The following is a 23602-nucleotide window of genomic DNA, read 5'->3' on the forward strand; positions in this document are numbered from 1 at the left end:
TTGTGCCATGGGCTCTGACCTCCCAAACTGCCCACTCATTTTTCCCCAAACTAATCAGCTAGACGAACTATTTACAGTTGGCTTTTGGGTCTTCTCACTGCTCTTGCGGCTGCCCCTGTCTGAGTAATTAATGATAGCCCTGTTTGTTTATGGTCTTGAGTTACTAATGCTGTTGGCTGGAAATGCATTTTTACCTTTGGGACCTGCCAGCTTCCTGGTTCTAGTCCCACCTCACTGGCCTAGGTCAATTTTTTGTGTGTAAACAGATTTATCCTGTAATAGTTGGCTGGAGACTGGGCCATTCATCAGTCCCAAAGTGAATGTGCTGGGCCACCTTCTTCCTCTATTGTGCTGGTGTAAAAGCGGTGCAAGTCTGTGACATTGCAGCAGGGGAGCTCGAAAGAGAATTTTTCCTCGTTTAATGCTGGCAGTGCTAATAAGCACTCCCATTGTAAAATGGAAAGCACTGAAGATCTCCCAGGACCGGACCCTCCGTCTGTCTGTGTAAGTACCCACACAGCCCTAGTCACTTTGCTATCTGCCGTCTATGTGGTCATGAATTGATTTATTCCCCCAGTGCCCCAGCTAGGCAGGAGAGCATGATCCCTATACGGCATATGGAAAACCGAGGCACAGTTCTCAGCAGGTAGCACGTGAAATCATAGGAATACAGGCCTGGAAGAGGATTTTGACTGGGTTTTGCCAGTGCTCCTGCTGGGACTTAAATCTGGATGTTCCTGGCTAGAGGTACTTGCCCCTGCACTCAGGGTCAGACTGCATTTGGGGTCGGGAAGGAATTTTACCCTATGGTCAGATTGGTATGAACTGTGGGGTTTTTTTGGCTTGGTTTCCTTTGAAGTGGGAAGGCATGACTGGGAGAGCATGTAGTGGGAGGGCATGTTGGTGGTAAAGTAAGGAGGTGACATGGGGTTTCATCACTTGAGTATATATTAACCTTTTACAGAGGCAGGATGTCGGCTGCCATAGTCCCCCTGCTTCACCTGTGGCAAGTTAGGGTGGTACGTCTTGTGTTGTGTCAGGGTTGGTTGTAGTTTTACTATGAGATTAGGTTATGGATTTGCATAGGATGGCTTGGATAGGGACGATGCTGATGTATGGAGGTCCCTTCCAGCCCTGCTTCTCAATGATTCTGTGATTCAAGTGCAGGAAATTGTGTTTCGTTCAGGTTACCACCCAAACCTGCCACCGGTAAAGCAGGGGACAATGTTGGCTAATGTCACACTGCCGCAAAGATTGTTAAAATATGCTTGAGAGATCCATGGAAGACGGCCGCACTCTCCCACTACAGAAGAAGGCAAAAATTACCAGTCTCTACTAATCCGGACATGCAGTAAGAAATCTTTCCTTCCTCCAGATATGGTGATTGGTCTGCCTCGGAGCGGAGGGGCAAGACCATCAAGCCAGGAACCTCTGGATTTGAGTTTAAGTCCCAGGAGAAGCAAGAGCATGGGGCATCAGGAGGGGAAAAAAGATTCATTCCTGGCCCCACGTGGCAGTCAGCAAAGCTCAGAAACCTGGGAAATACCCCTAGGAGAGCATAGGCATAGCTGCTCCCAGATCACCCCAGACCAATGCTTGTCCAGCCTCATCTTGAACACTTGTATCCATACAGCAGCATATAGACATAACAGTTACATCTCAGCAGCTCTTGTCTCTCTTCTTAAACTGTCCACAGCCCTAGTAGCCTTTCTTTGTACATGTTCCAGTTCCTTGTAGGGGCCCAGAATGGGCCACAATGTTCAAGATGGGATCTCCCCAGTGCCTTGTACAATGGCAATAGTACTTCCCTTCCTCTGTTGAAAAATGTCTTCCCTGCTAGGCAAAGACTGTATTTATGTTTTCCATGGTTTCATCACACTCATGGCCCCTTAATCCTCCTACAACATTACTTATACACCCCAATCTTTGTCCTCCTCTTTAGCTTGTACCCAAGGAAGCCTCAGCTGATAACAGCAATGCTTGTTATCAGTCCCTAAGTGCATGATCTTGCACATTGTATTATTACATCTCATCTCATTTCTCAAGGTCATTCTGTGCTTCCTGCATAACGTTCTTCCTCTGATTGGATGATTCCTTCAACTTCACCAGATTACATAAACTCAGTCTTATTTTTTAATGCTAAAAGCATCAGAAGCATAAAGGAGAAGGGGAAGAAGGATGGCGTGGACAGGAGTGGTGGGTGGTTTGCTGCTGCTGGGGGACATATCACCTCCTTTTTTTGCTGGTAAAAACAGGTGTATTTTGGCTACTCAACATGCATGTTGGGGGCAAAGCAGGAGGTGACATGGAGCTTCTGCATGGAAGGTGCAGTGGGGGAACATAGTACTGCCGAAGGCACAGCTTGGCCAGTTACACCTATGAAGATCATGAATAAAATGATGAAATAAGACCAAGACAAGGGCCAGCCTTGAGAAACTCTTCCCAGAATCTTCCTCTAACCTGAGCATTTCCTTTCAAGCCAGAAAAAGACATAATGTTTAAGAGAGGTAAAAGGATGCCTCTGGGGAGCAGGCCTCAGCCGTTATGATGCAACTATTACAGCTGTATGCTCTTGTAGCCAAACGAGCGAGTTAAATCAGTGTCATTTTAATCCCGAATGAATCGATTAAAGTTGCAGTGATTTTGCTACATCGATACTGGTATAGGATGCAGATGCAACAGTTGCATTGTAGCTTTATGGGTATTATATGATACTGATATAATTGTTACATCTATCTACTCTTAGTAGACGATTACTTACCTTATCTTAATCTCTAGTCCATGCTTAGTACACGGTGGCCCCACTTCCTCTCGGTTTTATTTATGTAGCTGGGGAACCTGTATTGTTTGTTTGGATTTCCTTTTCAGGGTCTAACTCAGCATGACTTTTGGCCACTCTTGCCTCATCTATGCACTTCCTGAGTGTTTGCGGCTGAGCTGGGAATCAAACCCAGTCTTTCTAAATCCCTTCTACCCCAACTGTCCCTCTTCTGTCTCTTGGAGTTTAGACAAGAAACGTTAACTCTGACAGTCCAGATCTTCCCTCAGCCCCATCCCCATGGGCTGTACAGTCTCTGGTTTGCCAAACTTGTATCTGAAGTTTTCAGGCTTGTGAGTGTTTCTCTTTTTGCCTGCGTTCCTCCTTGCTCTTCTTACAGTTTTCCTAAATTGGGATTGATGTAAATGATGGCATCAGACATGTGATTTAGTGAGCACTGTTCCCCACCCCCACTTGAAAAATCAGAAGTCTTTGCTGAATTGGCGGGTATCTGGATTGTTGATTTTCTGTGCTGTGAAAGACCATGAGCTATTCAGATCTGGGTTCTGTATCTGAACAAATTATAAAGCAGGGCAAATCTGCTCTGTTCCACATAGGTTTTTATACCACCTTTTGACCATCAGGCAATGTGCATTAAGTGCATTCAGGTTCAATATTTAAAATAGTCTGAACTGCTAGTAGCCAAGCACAGTCAGTTATTTTATTAGATGAAGGAGGCTTAACCTTGGTTCTGTGGAAATTGGTGGCAAACCTGTGTTGAGACATGACACATTAGTTGCTCTTGCACTTACTTACTATCCTATAAAGAAGGGCAGTCTATTGAGTGTGTCTGAATTTGGCCTGATGACCACCTTGGAACGAGCCCTTTCAGGGTTGCGTGGAAGTGCCAGATCGTTTTCCTTCTTCCAACTTCTCAGCTGCTTCTCCACCCAACAAGTTTAGTATCCTCCCTTATGGACTAAGTAAGGACCATCAAAAAGCCCAAGGTGGAATCGATTCAATCTTTGCAGGTTAGTCTAAGCTGCATAGATTGAACCGATAAGCAAGTGAACAGACATTCAGTTTTGATTGTGTTAATGCAACCACATGCCTGCAGTGGCTCAGACTAGAAACTGGGGGGACTACAGCATGCCTTCCTGCTCAGCTGGAGAAGACAGCTTAGGCCAAGGCAAGCCCACCCTCCCTGCAAGGAGGTTTGTGGGGGAGGTGCAAAGCATCCTGGGATGCTGGAGGACTGAGAGTTAACTTGAATCTGGAGACGATCTGGGACAGAAGTTCAATAAACCGATTTAACCTAAATCATTAAAGTCTGATACTACATCCATCCAGGTTTATATTAAATCGGTTTTGGCCATTTTGAAAGTTATTTATGTGTAGTGAACTTGCGTGTTATAGATCTGAACCAGTTTCTGATCACTTATACTGGGCTATGTATAATTTCTGTCCCCAGCCTGAGTGCAGTGTGTACCCATAAGATTCAAATTAAATGAATATGAAAGGAGCTCCTTGTAGAGGTTGCTGGGCACAGATTGCTTTAAATTTATATCTTCCCAAAAGAAGTATACACAGCTTGTGTCAATGGTGCCATTCTGATGTCATGGCTCGTACCAAAAAGTTGATGTTAAGGATTGTTGACAGCTAAACTTCTACTTCTCCTACAGCTGACTACATGAAATGTCTACACTGGTTTAATTGACCTTTGTAGCAGTGTAGAGAAAGAGCAAATACAAAGCAATACTGAATGTTCCTTGTCTCGATACTATATATGTGCCAACGTGACTGTGGGACTTGACCAAAGGGGCCACCACCGGCCAAATCTGGCTCATCTGAGGGCTGGGGCGTATCCTGTACACTAAACATGTTCAGTGCAGGGAATAAGATTTTGCATATTTATGGAGCATGTGCTGAGGAGCGAAGAGCCTGCACCAATTTGCCTGTTTTAATTATAGATGTTCTAACCACCTTCTTAATTGCTCCTTCATTAGGAAGTAGTTTGATGTTTCTGGGTTTTTTTTTCCCTAGGAGGTAAAAATAATCAAATTTTGTTTGCTTCTGTAAATATATATTTTTTTGCCCTTGAGGAGATAATTATTTCTATTGTTGCATGGAGATGATGGCCAATACAGGAGGAATAATTAGAGCAGATGGCTGTGAACGCTTCCCTTGTAAAAAACATCTAGGATAATAAAACACCCCGTTCCCTTTTGTCCCCTCCAAATATGGTTTTTTTTTTTTTTTTTTGCTTTCCTTCAGGTAGATTGAAGAGGGGGAGGGGGAAATGGTTTCCCTGTTGTATTAAACTGAGGAGCTGTCAAGAGTTCACAGCCTGGAAAGTGAGCTCCATGTATTCCATCACTGAAATTAAGTGTTTTCAAATGTGGCATGGAGTCCTGGGTCCAGAGCATGGGGAAATATACACTGTACTCCATCACTTAAAATGTTAACCTTGTCTCTCACTGGTGACTGGGAACAGAAACACTTGCTCTCTGTACTTGCTGGTTAAATGGCAATCTGTCAGCACCAGAAGAAAAGGCTACCTTGTGTGTGTCAATCTCTCTGATATGGCTGTAGTGTTCAAAACCCTTCACTTGTTCACTGCATAACTAGGAACGGGTAATAGCACAGTGCTTAAAGATGTTCTCCACTCCTGCAGTGCATCGCAGGAAACCATATATAGATTTTTTTTTTTTTATATATGTAAGAAAACATTTTGGTGGTTTTTTTTTTAAATGATTATTGCTATGCATGTATATAATGCCATCAGCGTGTTCAGCGCCTTACTGGCAAGCGGTTGAAATTGTGTCCTCATTGAAGTCATTGGGAAAATTCTGTTACTGACTTCAGTAGGGTTTGGATTTGAGAGTCCCCATTTCAAAAAACCTTCAGTTTAAATTGACAGTGAATAAAGGGTTGGGTATAACAACAAGCAAAATATGTGTTATAGTTTCTGGATTGCTACCAACTGTCTTAGTTTAATGGCTTTCTTGCTTTTTGGCCAGAATGGTGTCATCGTTATAATCTAGTTTGCTTTTATGTCGGTGCTAGCTCTCCAAAAGAGCGCAGGTTGGTACTTGAGATGAAGTGAGGTATATGCCCTAGAGAGAGAGCACTTCACCAGCAGCTGAAATGCAGCCAACCCAGGGCTACCTTATAGCAGCCACACTGTATGACAGTTAAAAAAAACCCAAAACAAATAAAAAACATGAAGATAAACCTGTTGGAAACTTGAGAAAAGTAATACAGGAGGGGAGGTTGAGTGTAGTGAGTTGAACTATAATGGGACCAATATACCAGGGTTGCTAATGATGTGTCTCAGGGGTGTAGGTTGAAGCTGTGTTGGTCTAAGGACATCCGCAGACAAGGTTCTTTGGGTAATTCCGATATCTTTTATTAGATTAACTCAAATAGTTGGAAAAAAATTCTTCTTAGCAAACTTTTGGACACAAACACCTTTCGTCAGGATGAGGAAGGGTATTTGCACCTGTAAAGCTTGCTAAGAAGAATTTTTCCAACTATTTGAGTTGGTCTAATAAAAGATATTGGATTTACTGTAATGATATATTGTATTCACCCAGTACATTTTGTCTGTTATGCTCTAGCTTGAACTTTTTTTACAGAGAATTGATTGATCATCAGTATAATCACAAGAGGTAAGACTTAGTATCCCTGTTTTACAGGTGGAGAAGTCAAGGCACAGACATTAAGGGCCAAATCCTATGTCTTTGATCGGGCACCTAAAAGGTAGTGAGAAGCCTGAGTATGATCCTCTTTCACTCTCCCTAAAAAGTTATTAACACAAAAGTGATGGGTCCTCTTCTTCCTCACTGCTTTTTGTAATTAAGCCTTAAGGCTAAGATACAAAGCTAGGCATGGCAACGGCTTTTCAGTTACTCAGGTAAGGTGGAATGAGATCACACTTGGGCATCGATTAGGTGGACAGGATCTGACCCTAAGTGCCTTTCACAAGCCACACAGAAAAAAAATTAGCTTCTTGTCAGAACTGGGAGCAGAACAAGTGACTCCTGATTTTAATCTAGACAAAACTCCCTGCGCTTTAGTGCTCCTCGCTATCATAAGGGGCATTATACAGGACCAAAGTACTCCTAAGCTCATGTCTATCTTGGGTTGGGTCTTATACTCCCAATGTAGTACAGGGCAGGGCATTCGTTCACTACTGCCTTAGTGAAACAGGGGCACCCGTGATGCTGGGTTTAAGACTGTCTGCATTCCTCATGTTCATTATCTCAGCTGTATGTAAAATATATGTATATGTGTCTGTGTGCATGTGTGCACACATGCTCGCTCGCTCACTTAATTTGAGCTTTCACCCATTCTTCCTTACCTCTCCCAGGCATTCAGTGAACCGGGCACCCTGGAGCTACACAGAGTTGGGGATGGCGGGCTTACAAACACATTTTTGTTTGGAAGTTTAGCCTTACTGAATGAATGGGAATTTTAGTCTCTCTGAAGCCCATTTCTAGTCATTAGTTTAGTGCTTGTTTGAGACCCCTAGGTTTGGTCTGAATTGAATATCTACTTCAGATGGCATATCTGTGGTCACACAGAGCCTCTGACCTTTCTATGCACTAATTCAAGGGCTCTTCTTCCTTTATTTCCTTACAAGCCTCACTTGCAATGAGGTGATGAGAATTACAGCTTGTCAGATCATGTTGGCACACCTGCAATGCAAAGACGGAGAGGGAAGGTAAGTATCCACATGTAAAGACTCAGAACAGAAGCATGCAAGCAATCCTAAGAAGAGCGCCGTGCCTCCCTCTGTCCCTGGGCTTGGCTCTGACTCAAAGTTCACTGCAAGCTCCTGATCTGGATCCAAGGCTGGGCATGCTTAAATCTTGTTTGATGACAAAATCTGGGGCTCACATCACCTCTGTTTATACTCAAGGTGGATCAAAGCTACCACAGGGGAGACATTCTGTCGTGGTTGCAACACGCTGAGTTGTAATTTGAGTATGAAGTACGAAGCAAGTAGGGATCTGCGTGTGAATTTGACTTACTGCAACTCACAGAGCTAGCCAGTAATACCTACAGCCCGGTCACTGAGATGTGCTCTGTGCAGATTGGCATTTCTCTGCATCTTGCCTTTCGAGGTCCATGCCACTGCAGTCCCCAAAAGTCCCCCCAATAAAAATAGATGAAAGCCGAAAAGAGAAAGTTTAAGTGACAGTCGGCTCCATGTGCTTGGCTCCCACTGGCTCTGGGGGCTCCTTCTGGTTCATCAGACAAACATGCACTGGAGGGCAGACAGCCACGACCTTGGTTGCTGCAGCTGCTGCAGCTGCTGCTGCTCCTCAGTGTTACTAGGTATGGTTTAAATAACAGCATCGGGCGAGCGCTCAGTGCCAGCCAGAGCAACAAGAAGAGCCTGTCTGCTGTGAACAACTGCTCGTGACTCTTCTCACTCCTTGGTCCTCAACCTGGCAGTGGGAAGGAAGGAGCAAATGTTCCCAAATCTTTCAGCATATGCAGTCCTCTGGTGATCGAGCACTTAACTGCAATTATTGGGTTTTTCCTCTGTGATCAAGAGAAGGAGACAAAACCTGGAGAGGCTACCCAATGAAGAAGTGTGTTACCTGGGCCCATCTCACATGAGATGCCAAGGACTATGCAGCTATTAATCATATGTTATAACTACTTGGCCACTTTGCTATGAGCTCACAATGTGATTTACCGCCTGTGCTCATGTAGCCTTACCCTCCTGGTCAGGATTAGCATCATACAGGACACACCAGTAATAAAGGTGCCTCATCCTTATAGCTATTTATATGCTAGTAGTGTCCAGTGCTGCCATTGCGCTGGGTGCTGCCCCGCTCGGCAGTGTGAGGCCAGGCCTATTCATAGGTGCAGAGCTGGCCTTAGGGAAAATGTGCATGTAGCGCCCCCCTGATGACGGCGCCCTGGGCAGGTGCCCGCATCACCCACCCATAAGGCCAGCTCTACATAGGTGTTTTACTGTCTAATTAGGTAATGGGAAAGGGGACAAGATGGAACAGAAGTGCAGAGGCTTGCTCCACATATCCCAGCAGGCAATGGTAGGGGTAGGAATAAAATCCAGGGCTCCTGACTTGCTGTCCTGTTCCCAGTCCACCAAACCACACTGCGTTCTTTTGAGGTCCTTCCCAGCTCAAGAAAAAGGGGGAAAAAGAGATAAATCAAAGAGTAAGAGTTCCTTTGAGGGGAGGGCGGGGGGCGGGAGATGGTCTTGTGTTTGAGGGACTGCATTTCTTTAGGGTCTTAGCAAATCTTTTAACCTCCCTGTGGTGCAGTTCCCCATGGAGGAATAAAATAAGGAAGTTTGTCTTTTTTGTATGTCTAGATTGTAAGGTCCTTGGGGCAGGTCCTGTCTCATGGTGGGTACGTGTGGCCTCCTGCGCAGTGGGGCCCCAAGGTGCTAGAATGATACAAATAAATGGAAGGAGCAGCTATTTGTGCACATATTTCATTTTCAAGTTAGTTTCTTAAGACCGATGAAGCTTCCTGGACTCCAGCAAGCATCCGTACTTGCCTTGGGAGCATCAGTATATCGAGTGTTGGGGATAGCTCCCCTTTAACCAGGGGGAAGGTGTATGTGTATGAAAACAGAGGGACTATAGCCACATAGTCTATAGAGTCTATAGTTAGATAAATGAACCTAAATGGAAAGAGGTAGGGTGAAATTCTGGGAACCAGGAGAAGCTTTCATTTACAAGAAGCCAAAAAGCAGAAAGGGACTCAGTTTTCATTGAATGTTATGGTGTTTATTTCTTTAACGGGTCTTGCAGTCCACAGCAAGATTTAAACATTAAGAGCTAGAACAACTTAATATATTCTTTATGCCCAGGCCCATTACAACCTAAGGAATCAGATGCTTTGCTTGTTGAAGTCAAATGGACGAAGCCTTCCCGATTTCAATGCGTGTGAGATCAAGCCCATTAAAAGCACCGATTTGGACAGGGCAAACCATTTCATGGCAATTCTTTACAAAAGGCATCACACCGATGGACTGAGGCTCTGTCAGACAGGGAGCTATCAACTGTAAGATGGTGGGAGATGTTTACTGAGCAGTTGACTCATTAACTAACCCTAACCCTATTAGGGTGCGCACAACTATTAAACTCTGCAGCAGGGAAGTACTTGCAAATACAAGTCTTATCCTGCTGCAGAGTTTTTTCATGCACAAGAAGCAGCGCACGTGTAGATGCTGACCCGGCTGGCTGGGGCACGAGGGCTTGCTGGCTAGCCCAACACTGAAGCACCCTCATGCCCCAGCCAGCCCCTCCGCAGCAGGCTGAGCATATTGAGAGCAGTCCCAGGTTGGCAGGCTGACCCCCGGGTGGGCTGACCCCTGGGGCTGCTCTGACCTGGCTCAGTGTGCTGCAGTCTGGGCACACGTGTAAACCACACACCTGGTTGCTTCCCGGGAGCAAGAAACTGCGGAGTGATGAGCTCCACACTTTCTTGCTGCTTGCTGATGGTACATGTAGGCACGCCCACTGAGGCACAGGGTGATTTGCCCAGCAAGTTTTCAAACGAGTGTGTGCTGATGCAATATATTGCAAAGCGGTGAAGAAGAAATGAAGCGGTTTTATTTCTTGATTTTTCTTGAACATGTTTTGCTTGTTTTCCATTGGAAACCAGTTCCCTTAGCTGTGCGGATTCTGCATACGATGAAGCAATATATATTTACATTACCAAGGGTCCTTTATAAATCTTGATTTTCCAAGACCTCCTTCTTATAATCTGTTTTCCCCACCATTACTCTGTTACTAAGAGAAGCCTATGTTTTTAAAGTGATGAATATTTAGTATTCAGGGCGTCAAGTCTGGCCAGATCTGAGTCCTTCTTGAAGGCCCATTTCTTCCACAGTGAAATAAATTGGCTGGGATGATTTAGTTGGGGCTGGTCCTGCTTTGAGCAGGGGGGTTGGACTAGATGACCTCCTACGGTCCCTTCCAACCCTCATTTTCTAGGATTCTTTGAATTCTAGGATTCTAGGATTTTATGACTTGATTTATATATACTCTGTATATTGGTGTCCCTTTCTCTCTAAACTTTGTCTGCATGTCCAGCTAAATTTACAGTCTAATTCCTTAAAGCAAGCCTTCCCATTCCCAAATATTTGGAAAGCACCCAACACTTTGTTGTACTCCTGGAAACAAATAATACTGTTTAGACTAAGGTATCCAGGGGTTCGCTCATCCCTAAAAAAAGAAAAAAAAAGATTTAGTCCAAAAAGGCATCCCAAGAAGCAGAGAGAGATGAGTGCAATGGATTAATTCTAATATTGCAAATACTTTACTTTAAATGATAGAAATGTAAGTCTGGAAACGATCACCTCTTGCATCCCTCTGCTCTGAGATTTGTTATGAATACCTAGACCAACCCTTAGAGATATTTGTTTAACATGCTTTTACCTCCTTAGGTAGCGTATTCCAGTGCTTACTTATCCTTCTAGGTAGGAAGGGTAACATTGTAATCATTATTATCATAATAATATGATTATAATAATATTGTAATAATAATGATAATATTGTTCTAATATTGCAAATCATGTTTTCTGCAAATTAAGCTAATTATTGCTTGTCCTACCTGAGGGAAATGGTGAATAATTGATCTCTGTGCTTTTCATAACCACCCTTTTACCTATTGACAAACTTCTATCATGTTCAATTTATCTCTACCTGAACATATGTTTTCCAGCACCCCTTGCTCTCATTGGGTGTTGTAGGAACTGTCTCTATGACAGACTGCTTTTCTTTGTTAGCTGACCGATGGCAAGTGAATTGAAAAAAATGACTATCTCCACCACACAAATTACATTTGACTCACTCAAACCAGAACTCAGGCAAAATCCTGGCTGAATAAGATGTGCTTAGCAGTGCACCCTCTTTCAAACTTTTTTTTTGTTTAAGTAACAACATTAACAAGGGCATATCCCTGACCCAGAGAATGACCTGCCTTTAATTTACCAATATGGAAACCAGGGAAGTATTTTCAGAAGCATCCCCTGATTTATCACACGTATTGTGACGGCAGATGAAAAGAGCTTTTCAAGTAGCTGGGTGCACAACTCCAGGGGCGCATCCCAATGAGTGTGCACATGCAGTTTGTGGGGCCTCAAACTGCACATAGAGCATGTGAACTTGTTCGCCATGCTGCAGATTTACAGTGTGGCACTGAAAACTGACACCGGGAGATCCTGGTGTAAAAAAAAAAAAAAATTACTGCAAAAAGCGGTGAGGCGCACAGGGCAGCAGTGCGCGCTGCCAGAAACGGAGCCTAGCTGGCCAGAGCCCTGCTGGCTGCCAGCCAGGCTCCGATCAGCCAGGCTGATCGTTGCCACTGCTGCCCCACGAGGCCCTCAGCATCCCAAAGAAGGCTGCTGGAACCAGCAGCCTCAGCCTCCCCTACCCCATCTGGGACAATTTGCCCCATGCCAACCCCACGTGCAGGGGCATGCGCAGTGGCAGTAAGTGGCACAAATTTGTGTCACTGCTATTTTTGCCATGGCAAACTGCACACCCCTGCATCTGGGGACATGCCCCATGGGGCTTTCTTGATTAAAATCATCTCTTTGACTGCATCCCTAAACAGACCGGTGCAATCAGCAGGGCATAGAAGAATCACTTGGGAAGGGGGCAAGTGCTTTTGCAGGTCCCAGCACACATGGCCCTTTGGTGACCAAGCACTCGGTTGCTCTTAATGGTTTTATCCTGATAACACTCCGTGACCCAGGGAAGTGTCATCCTTCATACATCAACATTGGAGACCAGAGTAGGTTAAGTGCTTTGCCTTAATCGGTACAAGATGCTTTTGGCTGGACCAAGATTGTAACCCAGGTCTCCTGAGTCTTGATTTAATGCCTTTTCTACTACAGAGACCTTCCTACCATAGAGGTGAATCCCATGTGTCAATCCTTGCCTTGATCTGAGGATAGGTGTGGTGAATGCTTTACAAAAGCTGGCCTATCCTTGTTAGAGTATGAACTTTGCTCTCTAAACATGCTGCCAAGAGCTTCTTTCACTGAAGGTCTAGGCCTGGCTTTTGTGGTAGGCCTAGGTCTACCTGTGAAGTAGACCGTTGAGTAGGGTCTAGTAAGTGGAAGGAGGGCGTGAGAGAAGGAGACCGCAAAAATGTATGGCTCAGTGTACAATTATATACACTTGTGCAGCAGCAAAAGGGGGTCGCTTTTGTGGTTTCTCATTTATGTAATGCATGTCTTGACATACTCAATAGTTGCCATGTAGTTGCTTGTAAGAATAATGGCACAGGTGGGTTTCGAGGTGAGATGTGTTAAGGAGGAAAGGGTTGTAGTTTTAAGGAGCAGTTGAAGGGGCCTTTCCATACAGGTTTCATGGAACAAATTCCACCTACTCTATTTGGGAATGCAGCCTGGGAGGAGGTAGGAAAACCTTTGTGAACACCAGCCTCTTTCATCAAGGGGCTTGCAAATGAGGTACTTCGTTTTGCTTCTCTCCGGAAGTCTTTCCTTTGCGATAACCACAGCCTGATGAAAACCATGAAACCGTCGACATTAAATCTCCCCCCAAACTGGCTGAGGGCTGTTTTCTGTGCCTGTATGTCTGCCTCTCAGTGTTTGTGAATGTGCGCTCATCTTCATGGATTCAGCCGAGCCTTCATTGCAACGCATGCGATTAAAGTCCGGAATTAAGGAAGGGAAATGGAGGGCTAGGCTGATAACACGCAGGTGCCGATTCACACACTCTGAGTAGATGATCCAGGCTATTTGTCTGCCGTTTTTGAAGTTAATCAGCATTATGCCTCTTCCCATGCTTCATTTGGAACTAATGTGTGAGCTGCTGAGGAGAAGGCAATAATAATATCAAATAAGCAGAGAGAGGAGGAAAGGGACTTGAAAAGAGGAATGTCACTATAAATAGGGACAACTGGCTGCAGTGCCTTTGAAAAATAATACCAACTCTAAATGCCACCCGTCAAGCTGATTGTTTTGGGTGTACTTGTGACTGCTGGATTCTGCACCAGTTCTGGTTTTAGGGAGGAAAAACGCACTGAGAAATGTAGATTTCCCCTGTTTTCTCCTATTTTATGTGGAAGGGGAAATGGGCTGGGCTGGCTGCTGAATGAGTATCTTCTATCACTAGTGCAATCAACTTGCCAGAATAAATGAACTTCATTTCAGATATTTCTCATAAAACTTTGTTCCATTCTCCCCTAACTGCAGGTTTGGTTGCTTTAGGAGTCCCAAGCTATACTCTGTTTCAAAGTGAGCTATTTTAAAGTTACTCCCATTTGGATTTTGGTGTGCATAAGTAAAAAGTCAGTTTTAAGCGTGATTCTTTCCTCTTTTCAGAGAGACGCTCGCCTCCGATTTTGCGGCCCGTGGTCTAAGAGCTCCAGCTGGCTTGATGGGTACCCACCACAAGATGGCGATAACGTCACGGTAGAAAGAGGCCAGACGTTGCTATTGGATACCATCACTGGCATCCTAAACTTGCTGCATGTCAAAGGTCTGAGGACTATTTTTTTGTTCCTTTCTTCCAGCTGTAGAGTTTCATTGTCACGATCTCCCTCCCCCTCTCCAGTCCCCGCGCCCCTACTTCCTAGCTCCCAAGATGTAGCAAGGCACCTGGTCAGACAGGAGGTGGAAGAGACAATGCGTCGGTGTTTGGTTAACATAGCGAGGGGGCGGATATGCTTAATTATTTTGCATGCAGAAGGCATCTTTTTCTTGTTTGAAGCATCACGACAATGTGAAGAAGAACGTTTTATTTTTTCGTAACTCATGAACGCTCAGTTCCCCCGCACAACGATTGGCGATGCTCGCAACTATAAGCGACCAGGTTTTCCGTGTCATCGTTGGTGCGAGTGCATTGCCAAAGCTCTGATGAAATGAATGCTGCAGAATGATAAGGCACAGGTAGAGAATGTCACAAATAATCCAAGATCCTTGGCAGTGGGCAAATAATGGAGCACAATTATGCAGGAGAGCGTAAGGTCTCTGCAGTACTTACACAGCCAGCTCACTGAAATCCAGACTTGGTGTAAACAGAGGTCACGCTGTTGAAATCAAGTTAAGGATAAAAGTAAACCTGCCATTCAGCCACTGGATATATCCCACTCTGGAAATTAGGTCCTGATCATACACACTGGGTATGTGTGCACATCACCGTACAGTGATGTTAGCACTGCACTATGTCATAGATATTGGGGTCGGAAGGGACCTCAACAGATCATCAAGTCCAACCCCTGCCTGGGCAGGAGCTTAAAGAGTGCTAGGGTCAGATGACCGCAGCTAGATGCCTATCCAGCCTTCTCTTAAAGACCCCTAAGGTAGCAGAGACCACCACCTCCCTTGGAGGCCCATACCAAATTTTGGCTACCCTTACCATGAAGAAACAGGGGGATGCCAGGACCTGAACCCAGGACCTCAGCACCCACAGTGAGAGACCCTGCATGGTGCACCACAGGACTGAGCTAAAGCAATCACCTGGAGTCTCTGCGTTCGCTGGGAATTGAGCCCAAGTCTTGTGCATGGGAGGCAGGAATTGTACCGTTGAACCACCAATGCTTGACACTTTCAGACTTGCTTGGGGGAAGTACTAAAACACGGCACAGTAGACACCCATACTGTGGCATATGGGAAGCGCCTGGTTACATTCACCGGCTATGTCGCTGTGGCGGTGCGCTATAGCCAGGCAGTTTGCCATTACGGCAACATAGCTGGCAATCACGTGTAGACCCACATGATCACTACATCGCCATAGTATGCCGTATGGTGATGTATAGATGCTCCCACTGTGTATATACTTAATTTTGAGCATGTGAATTGCTCTAGAGATTTCAATGAGACTGCTTGTATGCTTAAAATTAAGCATATGTGTAGGCGTTTCCAGGCTTCAAAATTGTAAATGTTGATACCTTCGTACTCCATTAAAGAGTTTCTCCAAAAAAGATATAAGCATTAAACTGTCATTGGTACTTCATGTGAAGGATTATGGACATGAGTAAAGAGGAGGGTTTTACGTGTTCGTTTTACTAAAGTTTAGAATGATCACATTAGGAAAAAAAATCTGAGAGTTTAACTACTGAAGGGTACATGGCTCCCTCTCCCTTCAGTTTTACTATGTTATAGGATTAGAGGCCTTCAGAAATAGCTGGGTGGAGTACTGTTAGGTTTATCTCCACCTTTGGAAAGAAAATGCCGTTAAAAATAAGCTAGAATTTTGCTCAAATATGAAAAAGTTTAACCTGATTTCTCTTCCCTCCATTCAGACACTCCTAAATCTCTGACATTTAGTCTGGAAACGGAATGAAATTATTCAATCCAAATAAAATTATTATGATGAAATGCATATGTGTAGCACATGTTGGAGGTGAGTGTGGACTAAAACCCAGTATCCAAAGTCCTGGAAATTTTGGAAATACCTGTCAAAACTTTGGAGCTTAACCCAAATCTATGGGCCAGATCAGGAGTAGAATACCAAGTAAGGATGCTTTTGAACTTTGGGCAAGTTCAGATGCAAATCTGAACTCTGGGTTTGATCGAAAACCCAGTAAGTCACTGGGAACCTTTCAGTTGGTTTCAGCTGAGTTTGGAACAGGCTCTTGATAGCTTGAGCTTATCTCATATTTATGTCAATGCTTTCGTTCATCATGCTCCTTTTCATATGCAGAATAGTTCCATGTTATAAAACGGATGCTCTTGTCAAAATATGATGTCAGTATTTTAGAGATAGTTACTCTCAAAATTACATCATGTACCATGGTTGGTTATATATGTCCTGGAGTCCCATGTTTTTGTTTTAAGCTTTTTCTACGCATCTCCAGTATCTGCATCCCAATAAACACATACACTAGGTTGGTATTGGCCATTTTGATGTAGTTTGAATTAGAGAAAGCCAAAGTCTCTTGAGGTCTAAGCTGCTACCAGATACTAGGAGTTACTGACTCGGTGTCTGGGTATGTCATTTAATTGCCTGTTTCCCCAGTTGCAAGATGGGAATAATAACTCTTATCTGCCCCAGGTAGGAATCATCACATTTTCAGTACAGAAAAGCATCTGCAAGGGGACTTAATTATGTGCTTACATATAAGCATGTGCTCAACTGCTTTTCTTAACGAGGCCCTGATGGAGAATGACTCAAGGCCTTGTTACACCTGACACTGTGAGCCACACAAAGGTTGATCAGTGTTAGTGCTAGCTTGAGTTTGGTGCTAGCTTGAGTTGAGTGCAGTCACACTTCAGGTCAGCACGGGCCTGGAGGATGGAAAGGTAAGAATACCCATACCCCCACCCATTCTGGGCTTGCTTTCTGCCCTCCAGGCCTCCCCTGGTTCTCCTCCTACCCCTGGGGCTTTGGACCTGCCCTTTAGGGTTCCCTCCGGCCCAGCTCTGCCCCTCTGCCCCGCTTACTTGTAGCTGCCCGGCTGTCTGTCCCAGGGGAGCAGACGGGGAAGGCTTAACCTTCCTGCCCGGCAGGCACGGCTCGGTTGCTGCTCTGCACTTACGGAGCTGAAGTAGTGGAGGCCAGGCAGCCTGTTTTACCCTTCTCTGCCTGCTCCTCCAGGACAGAGAGCATGGGCAGCCACAAGTAAACTGAGGGATGTGGGGAAATGAGCAGGGATCTGGGGAGGGCGGGCAGTGGGCCTGATGTGGGCTGGCGGGGGGAAGGTGGGAGTTTACACTAAGGTGTATCCTAGAGCGTCTACACCGTAGTGCAACTTGAGCTGGGTAGCATTGCTCAGAGATAATTCTGCCTTAGAGTAGCATAACTTTGAGCCATCTAACAAGTGCTTAAAACCAGTTTCAGCTGTTAATAGATAGACAATCCAGGGGTTAAGAGCTCTAAGATTCACCCAACATTACCCTTAATTATACCTTAGTTTTGCTGTCATTGGAGACAATGGCTTTATTGGTGCGGGACCAGGATCTGAAGCTGAAAAGGACACATAACTGACATTCCAGATGGAAAAACACATGAGGTTGTGTAGTCCATTCCTTTGCTGAGGCATTTTTGTTCCCTACAGTCATATACACATTGTTTATAGACTAAGCAGTTGACCTTCCTTCTTTTCAAGACATGACCAGCATTTTGAATACAGGTATCTTGGACTGATGCTACATTCATTAAGGCCAATGGAAACCCCTCTTTGATTTGAATAAGTATTGCAGGGCTTTGGCTTTAAAGCTTTAAAGTTGCTATGTGAGTTGCTGTGCTAGGGATGCCACTTACCTGTCAACACACTGATGTTAAGCAGTGTGTTGAGGCTCGGATTTTGGGTAGACCAATAACGGTTAATGCAGTATTTCTCCATTGGCTGGAGGCAGTATTAGCTGGGACAAAGTCACCAGGTGAATAGGGGATGTGTCCCTGCCTCTTTCTCTGCAGACTAGAATGACAAGAATGCCATGAGTAAGAACACAAGGGGCACATCTACACATGCATTTAAGCATGACTAAATGTAATGTGCATTAAGCTAATGTGCATTAAGCAATTTTTGGCAAGTGTCTATATGTGCAGAGAGTTGGCATTAAAGTTAGTGCCAAGTCCCTGCAGCCCTGCTGTGTGCCCCTAATGCTGGGGCAGACCTAGCACTAAAGTTAGTGCCAGATTGCATCTACATGTGTGTTAACACGCTTTAACTAATTGTGCATTCGCAGGTATTGAATTTAGTTGCAATTAGCTTAATTTCACCATTTTTAATGCACGTTAAGGGTGCACACATGTTGATATGTGCCCATAATGTGTATTAAATTAGGGTAATGCTCATTCACGTGTCTTGTGTAGATTCGTCCAAGAAGTGACATATTGAGTCAGGCCATTGGTCCCTCTAGCCCAGTATTTTGTCTCCAACAGTTGCAAGTAGTGGATGCTTTAGAAAGAGAGTATACACACAAGCCAGGTCTAGTATGATACATCCCCTGGTGTAACATCCCTGGTATCAACCATTTGTTTCAATGGGATTAATTCAGATTTACACTGGTAAGAGCTGGATTTGGATCCCATTTTTCATATTTTTCTGCGTGCCCCTTATGCTGGCTGTACCTTTCATTTCCTGGGCATGATTAGCATAAAAAAAACATATTTTATAAGCAACAAAACAGCTTCCGATCTTCTAACTCACAAATGTGCTAAACATATTCATTTTTTTGGCATCAACCAATGCCTATTGAACATCTGTTTAAGGGAGGAGGAGTTAGTTCCACACAGGTGATGGACCTGAGGCCAGAGACCAAGTCAGCTATGATGCTATAGTCCTTAGATGCAAAGCCAATTACCAGCTCTATTAAGATAGAGACCTGCAGGGTTCAGACAGGTCCATGTAGAAGATTCGGAGTCTGGGGAAAGGACCTCTTTTACACATTTGATTTATGTTCAGGTATTCTGGTTTTGAGAAATAAACCTACCCTTGAAAAAAAAATGGACTGAAATTCTGTATTGTCAATCATTTTATTTGGCGCACACAACAGTGAGTTGTTCCACTGGTGTCGAATTTAATGAGCAAAGCGTAGCCACAGTGGAAACCACAACACCTCTTCCATCTGCCTAGACTCAAGCTGAGACCCTGAGAAGTGTTCATACCTTCTTACTCCTGGTCCTTAATGGCCGGTGAAATGAAATGAAGAACACCTTGTCTTCATGATAACTCAGGTCACAGGTGCTTATTACAGAGATTTAAATGTAGAAGGCCAGCCAGCTCTAAAGAAGCCTATGTTTAATGCCATCAAGTTTGCTGGTTATTAGAAAGGATCTTCAACCCTCTCCCCGAAGGCAGCACATTCTGGATCCTTGTATAGTCTTCATTCAGACATGATATAGATATGTTCCTACAGGCATATCTAGGCAAGCACCTCTTCTCCAAAGACAGGAGAAAAACCTGCATACTAACTCCTGCAAGACCTCCCTCTGACTGTCCTGTGACACCGTTACTCTTAACGTGCTGGTGATACCTATCCAAACTCACACCGGCCAGCAAACAATGCAGTGACTGCTGATATAGGCTGAGTTGGAACTGGCAGCCCATGAGTAACAAAGATTTTCTCTCTGTCCTTATCTCCTTTGCTATTCAGTCACTACCCAACCTACTTTTTCAGCATCCCCATATTATTTCCCATGTCTTCAGACTGGCTAGGGTGCTGGATTTTCTCTGCCATGTTTTGATTTTGCTCAATCCATTTGAGCTGTGCATTGAGATACTATTTGCAGGCAGTTTCTAGTTCATATTTTCTTTTTTTAATCAGGCAGAGACATTACAATTAAAATACCGTAAAAGCGATTCTGGCAGTATTGCAATAAGCATGTTTTTTAATTAAAGAAAGAACATGGGATGTACAAATAGTACCAGCTAATGGGAAATTTTCATCCAATGTATATTTTAATTGAGAATTAAAGGAGAAAAAAAGTCAGCCCTGTCTCTCCTTGTTACTGCGGGAGGGTCTCCTACTTTGTTACACTGAGGTGCATCAGCTCAGCATTAATTACAGCCACAGTGTTTTAAAATCCTATGTGTCTGGGAGAAAAGAAGGGAAGTCATTTTTTACAGGAAGCCAGTGTTATTCAATGGGATTTTACTTGTAGGCCAAGAAAATCTGTCTCAGACTTGTAAGGTCTGTGAACTATAGGAACTGGGCAGCTTTTCTGCTTTTCTTGCCACCAGTAAATTCTGGTTTGGGGCTCAGCCTAGGTGCAGACTTAAAGCATGTATGTTGTTCTCCGAGGGCTATTACTTGCCAGCCAGATTGATTCTTCCACATCTCTGGTAGCTATTGAGACTCCTTGGAGGCTTCTCAGGCTAATCTCTAGCTGACCAGCAGAAGGTAATCCCAGTTCTGCTAACAAAATGAATTATGTTCAGCTCCTGCAGGGATGAGACAGAAATCTTAGGGAGTACAGGCCCTTCTTCTTCCACTTTCTGGCAAGGAGAAATGGATCAGGCCTGTCTTTGGAAGCAGATACTACTGCTAATTATCTGACAGTAAGATCTCAGCATCTTCCTGTATCTATCCCAGGTACTATTCTGGAACCTATGACGATATTGCGAGGTAGAGAAACACTGTCATTGCCCTTTATGCTGATTGGGAAATGAGACCCAGAGAGACTAAAGGCCTTATCCAGTTTGGTCTTGAAGGTGTCTAAATGTGATTTAGGTAGAGCCTAAATTCTCATGAACCATTAGGTTTGGCTGTGCTCTGCAGGTCACCAACCTCAGCAGTTTGCTACATTCAGGTGGCACTACCATTTTGAACTGCAAAGTATACTAGGTGGGCATACTGGGACTGCTGGACATGCCCAGAAGTGACTGAATTTGAGCCTAATTACCACTTCACCACTGGTTTAGTCCTGGTGAGATGCCCACCTTGCACTAACAGCTTTGAAGTCAGTTTACAAACAATGGTGGTAGTGCCCATGTATGATTACGGTGCTCGCTCAGGGAGTGGGAGACCCAGGGTTGAGATCATCTTTGCCCCAAGGCATACTTCAAACCCACACCTCTCACTTCCCAAGAGCACCCTAATTGCTAGGTTGTTGAATAGGCTAAGTTATCTAAGGGCTGTTTCTTTAAAGCCATGACTGTCTAATAACTTAACAAGCATGAAGAGTCCAGGACCGTTCCCAAGGGAATGCCAGAACCAGTAGCTTCAAGCCAGGCGCCCTCCTGTTTGCTTTCTCTCTACCCACAGAGCCCATGTCTTCTTCCTTGCCTAGCTTCAACAACCCAGCTGTTCTAAGACAGTCGCTGACTTGAGGAAACCCTGAGATTTAATGGGAGAGATGGAGAGTGCCATGCGTATTTAGCCTAGAGATTAGGGCGCTCTCCTGGGAGGTGAGACCCATGGATTTGGAGGTTCCTCAGGCTGAGGAAGGTCTCTGATCTCTGGATGAGTGCTCCAGTTAAGAGGCTTTTTGGGAAAAAGTTGGGCACCACCATTGGTAGTTAGTTAAGTGCCCATCTTAGAAGCATGAATAGGCTAAATGGATCACAGGCAGTCAACTCTGGTGAAGGATGGGTGTTCAGGCATGTGCCTGTCCTAATTGTTTTCTCTTGGCTGCCTTTTGGTGACTCTGAGCTTTCTCAGGCGTTCATCCTCTCTGCATTATCTGGGTGAAGCACCGAGGTGCTAAACTCAGTCCACCCAGACTGTTCTTCAGCAGTTCCTAAATGTCCCCATTGACTGTATAGGGATCCCAGGCACCTGAATCTGGTCATGTCAGCTTACTTTTTGGGTCTGAGGAGCCTTAGGTGCTGAGAGGCCTAAATATAGGCATGTCTGAGACCAAACTAGATCTGTCCCTAAGTCCCACATCCTCAAAGGTGCTTAGGCACATAATCCTACTGATTTCAGTTGAGAGTAGGGTATCTTGTGTATTCCCTTTGAAAATAGGATGCAAGTGAGTTGCCCAAAGTCATGCAAGAAATCTTTGGCAGAAGAATGAACACAGCTGTGATCTCTTAGCTCCCAGTCCAGTGCCCCAACCGCTGGGCCCTCACATAGATCAAAGCCCTGTTATGGTAGGTGCTGAGCAAATATATATTAAGATACAGTCCTTGTCTTTAGGTACTTGCAATGTAAATACCAGAATATAGGGAAGAGACTGAAGCACAAAGAACTGGAGTGCTTTCACCCAAGATTATGCAGAGACTGGCTTGAGCAGTTGAGCCTGTTTCTTTTGAGAAACCCAGTCCACCGCCTGGCCTTTCTTCTTTAAAATTATAGATGATAGAAAATGAGGGTCGGAAGGGACATCAGGAGGTCACATCTAGTCCAACCCCCTGCTCCAAGCAGGACCAGCCCCAACTAGATCATCCCAGCCAGGACTTTGTGCAGCCGGGCCTTAAAAACCTCCAAGGATGGAGATACCACCACCTCTCTGGGTAACCCAATCCAGTGCTTCACCACCCTCCTAGTGAAAAAGTTTTTCCTAATATCCAACCTAAACTTCCCTTGCTGCAACTTGAGACCATTGCTTCTTGTTCTTTGCTGGAAATGAAGCGTTTGACTTGAGTTGATCCCTGAAAGGCTGATAATCTGTTCTGCAGGCCATGTACCCATATTGCAACAATTTTGTTTCCATAATTTTTGGAGCCTTTGTGGGTCTGTCCTCAAAGAATAACCCTAATGAAGGAGCCAAATCTCTTGCTTCTGGAGCTGAGGTGTTGGGGTTTGACAGCACCTTTCAACTTATTGCAGAGTAAACAAATGTCTATTCTGCTTTCAACTACTTTGTCCCCCCGCATGACCGATGTTTCCTGAGCACCTGAAAACTATATATTTGGGTAATATCAATTTTGACGTACTCAACTGGGTGATTATCCTTGACTTTGAAAGCACCTGATGTAATATGCACTGTTCTTGTTTCTGTTCTATACCGAGCTCTCCTGTTTGGCTAGCTCTTCCTTCGGAGCATATGGTAGGTGTGGCCAAGTGTCTGCGATGCTACCTTACTGCTTTTTCATAGATTTCATAGACTTTTGGGCTGGAAGGGACCCCGGAGGATCATCGAGTCCAGTCCCCTGCCCCAGGGGCAGGAAATCAGCAGAGATCATAGGATCCCAGCAAGATAAGCATCCAAATGTGTCTTGAAGGCATTCAAAGTAGGTGCTTGAATCGCCTCCAGCGGCAGTCTATTCCAAACCTTGGGGACTCAGACAGTGAAGAAGTTCTTTCTTATGTCCAGCCTGAATCAGTCGCGGCAGAGTAGAGAGAGAGACAGAGTAAAGAGGCTGCCTCTAAAAGAGACAGGGCTGGCAGGCTTATGTGGGCTGCAGATCTGAATCACCATTGCTTGGCAGCTCTACTGTAAGGAAAAAGTCCAACCAGCTTGCAAAGGAGCACATGCCATC

General features: G+C 44.6%; 1 protein-coding gene across 1 annotated transcript in view; it reads left to right on the forward strand.

Annotated features, from left to right (window-relative positions):
- LOC102376036 (fibrocystin-like) overlaps positions 1-23602 on the forward strand; it is a gene marked incomplete at its 5' end in the record, with an annotated part of 317838 nt that overhangs the window by 27580 nt on the left and 266656 nt on the right. Inside the window, one exon of the mRNA XM_025206503.1 lies at positions 14109-14265. Within this exon, the coding sequence (XP_025062288.1) occupies positions 14109-14265 (157 nt within the window). The remainder of the gene's footprint in view (positions 1-14108; positions 14266-23602) is intronic.

The sequence above is a fragment of the Alligator sinensis genome, unplaced genomic scaffold (genome assembly GCF_000455745.1).
Source record: "Alligator sinensis unplaced genomic scaffold, ASM45574v1 scaffold293_1, whole genome shotgun sequence".
Classification (NCBI taxonomy): domain Eukaryota; kingdom Metazoa; phylum Chordata; order Crocodylia; family Alligatoridae; genus Alligator; species Alligator sinensis.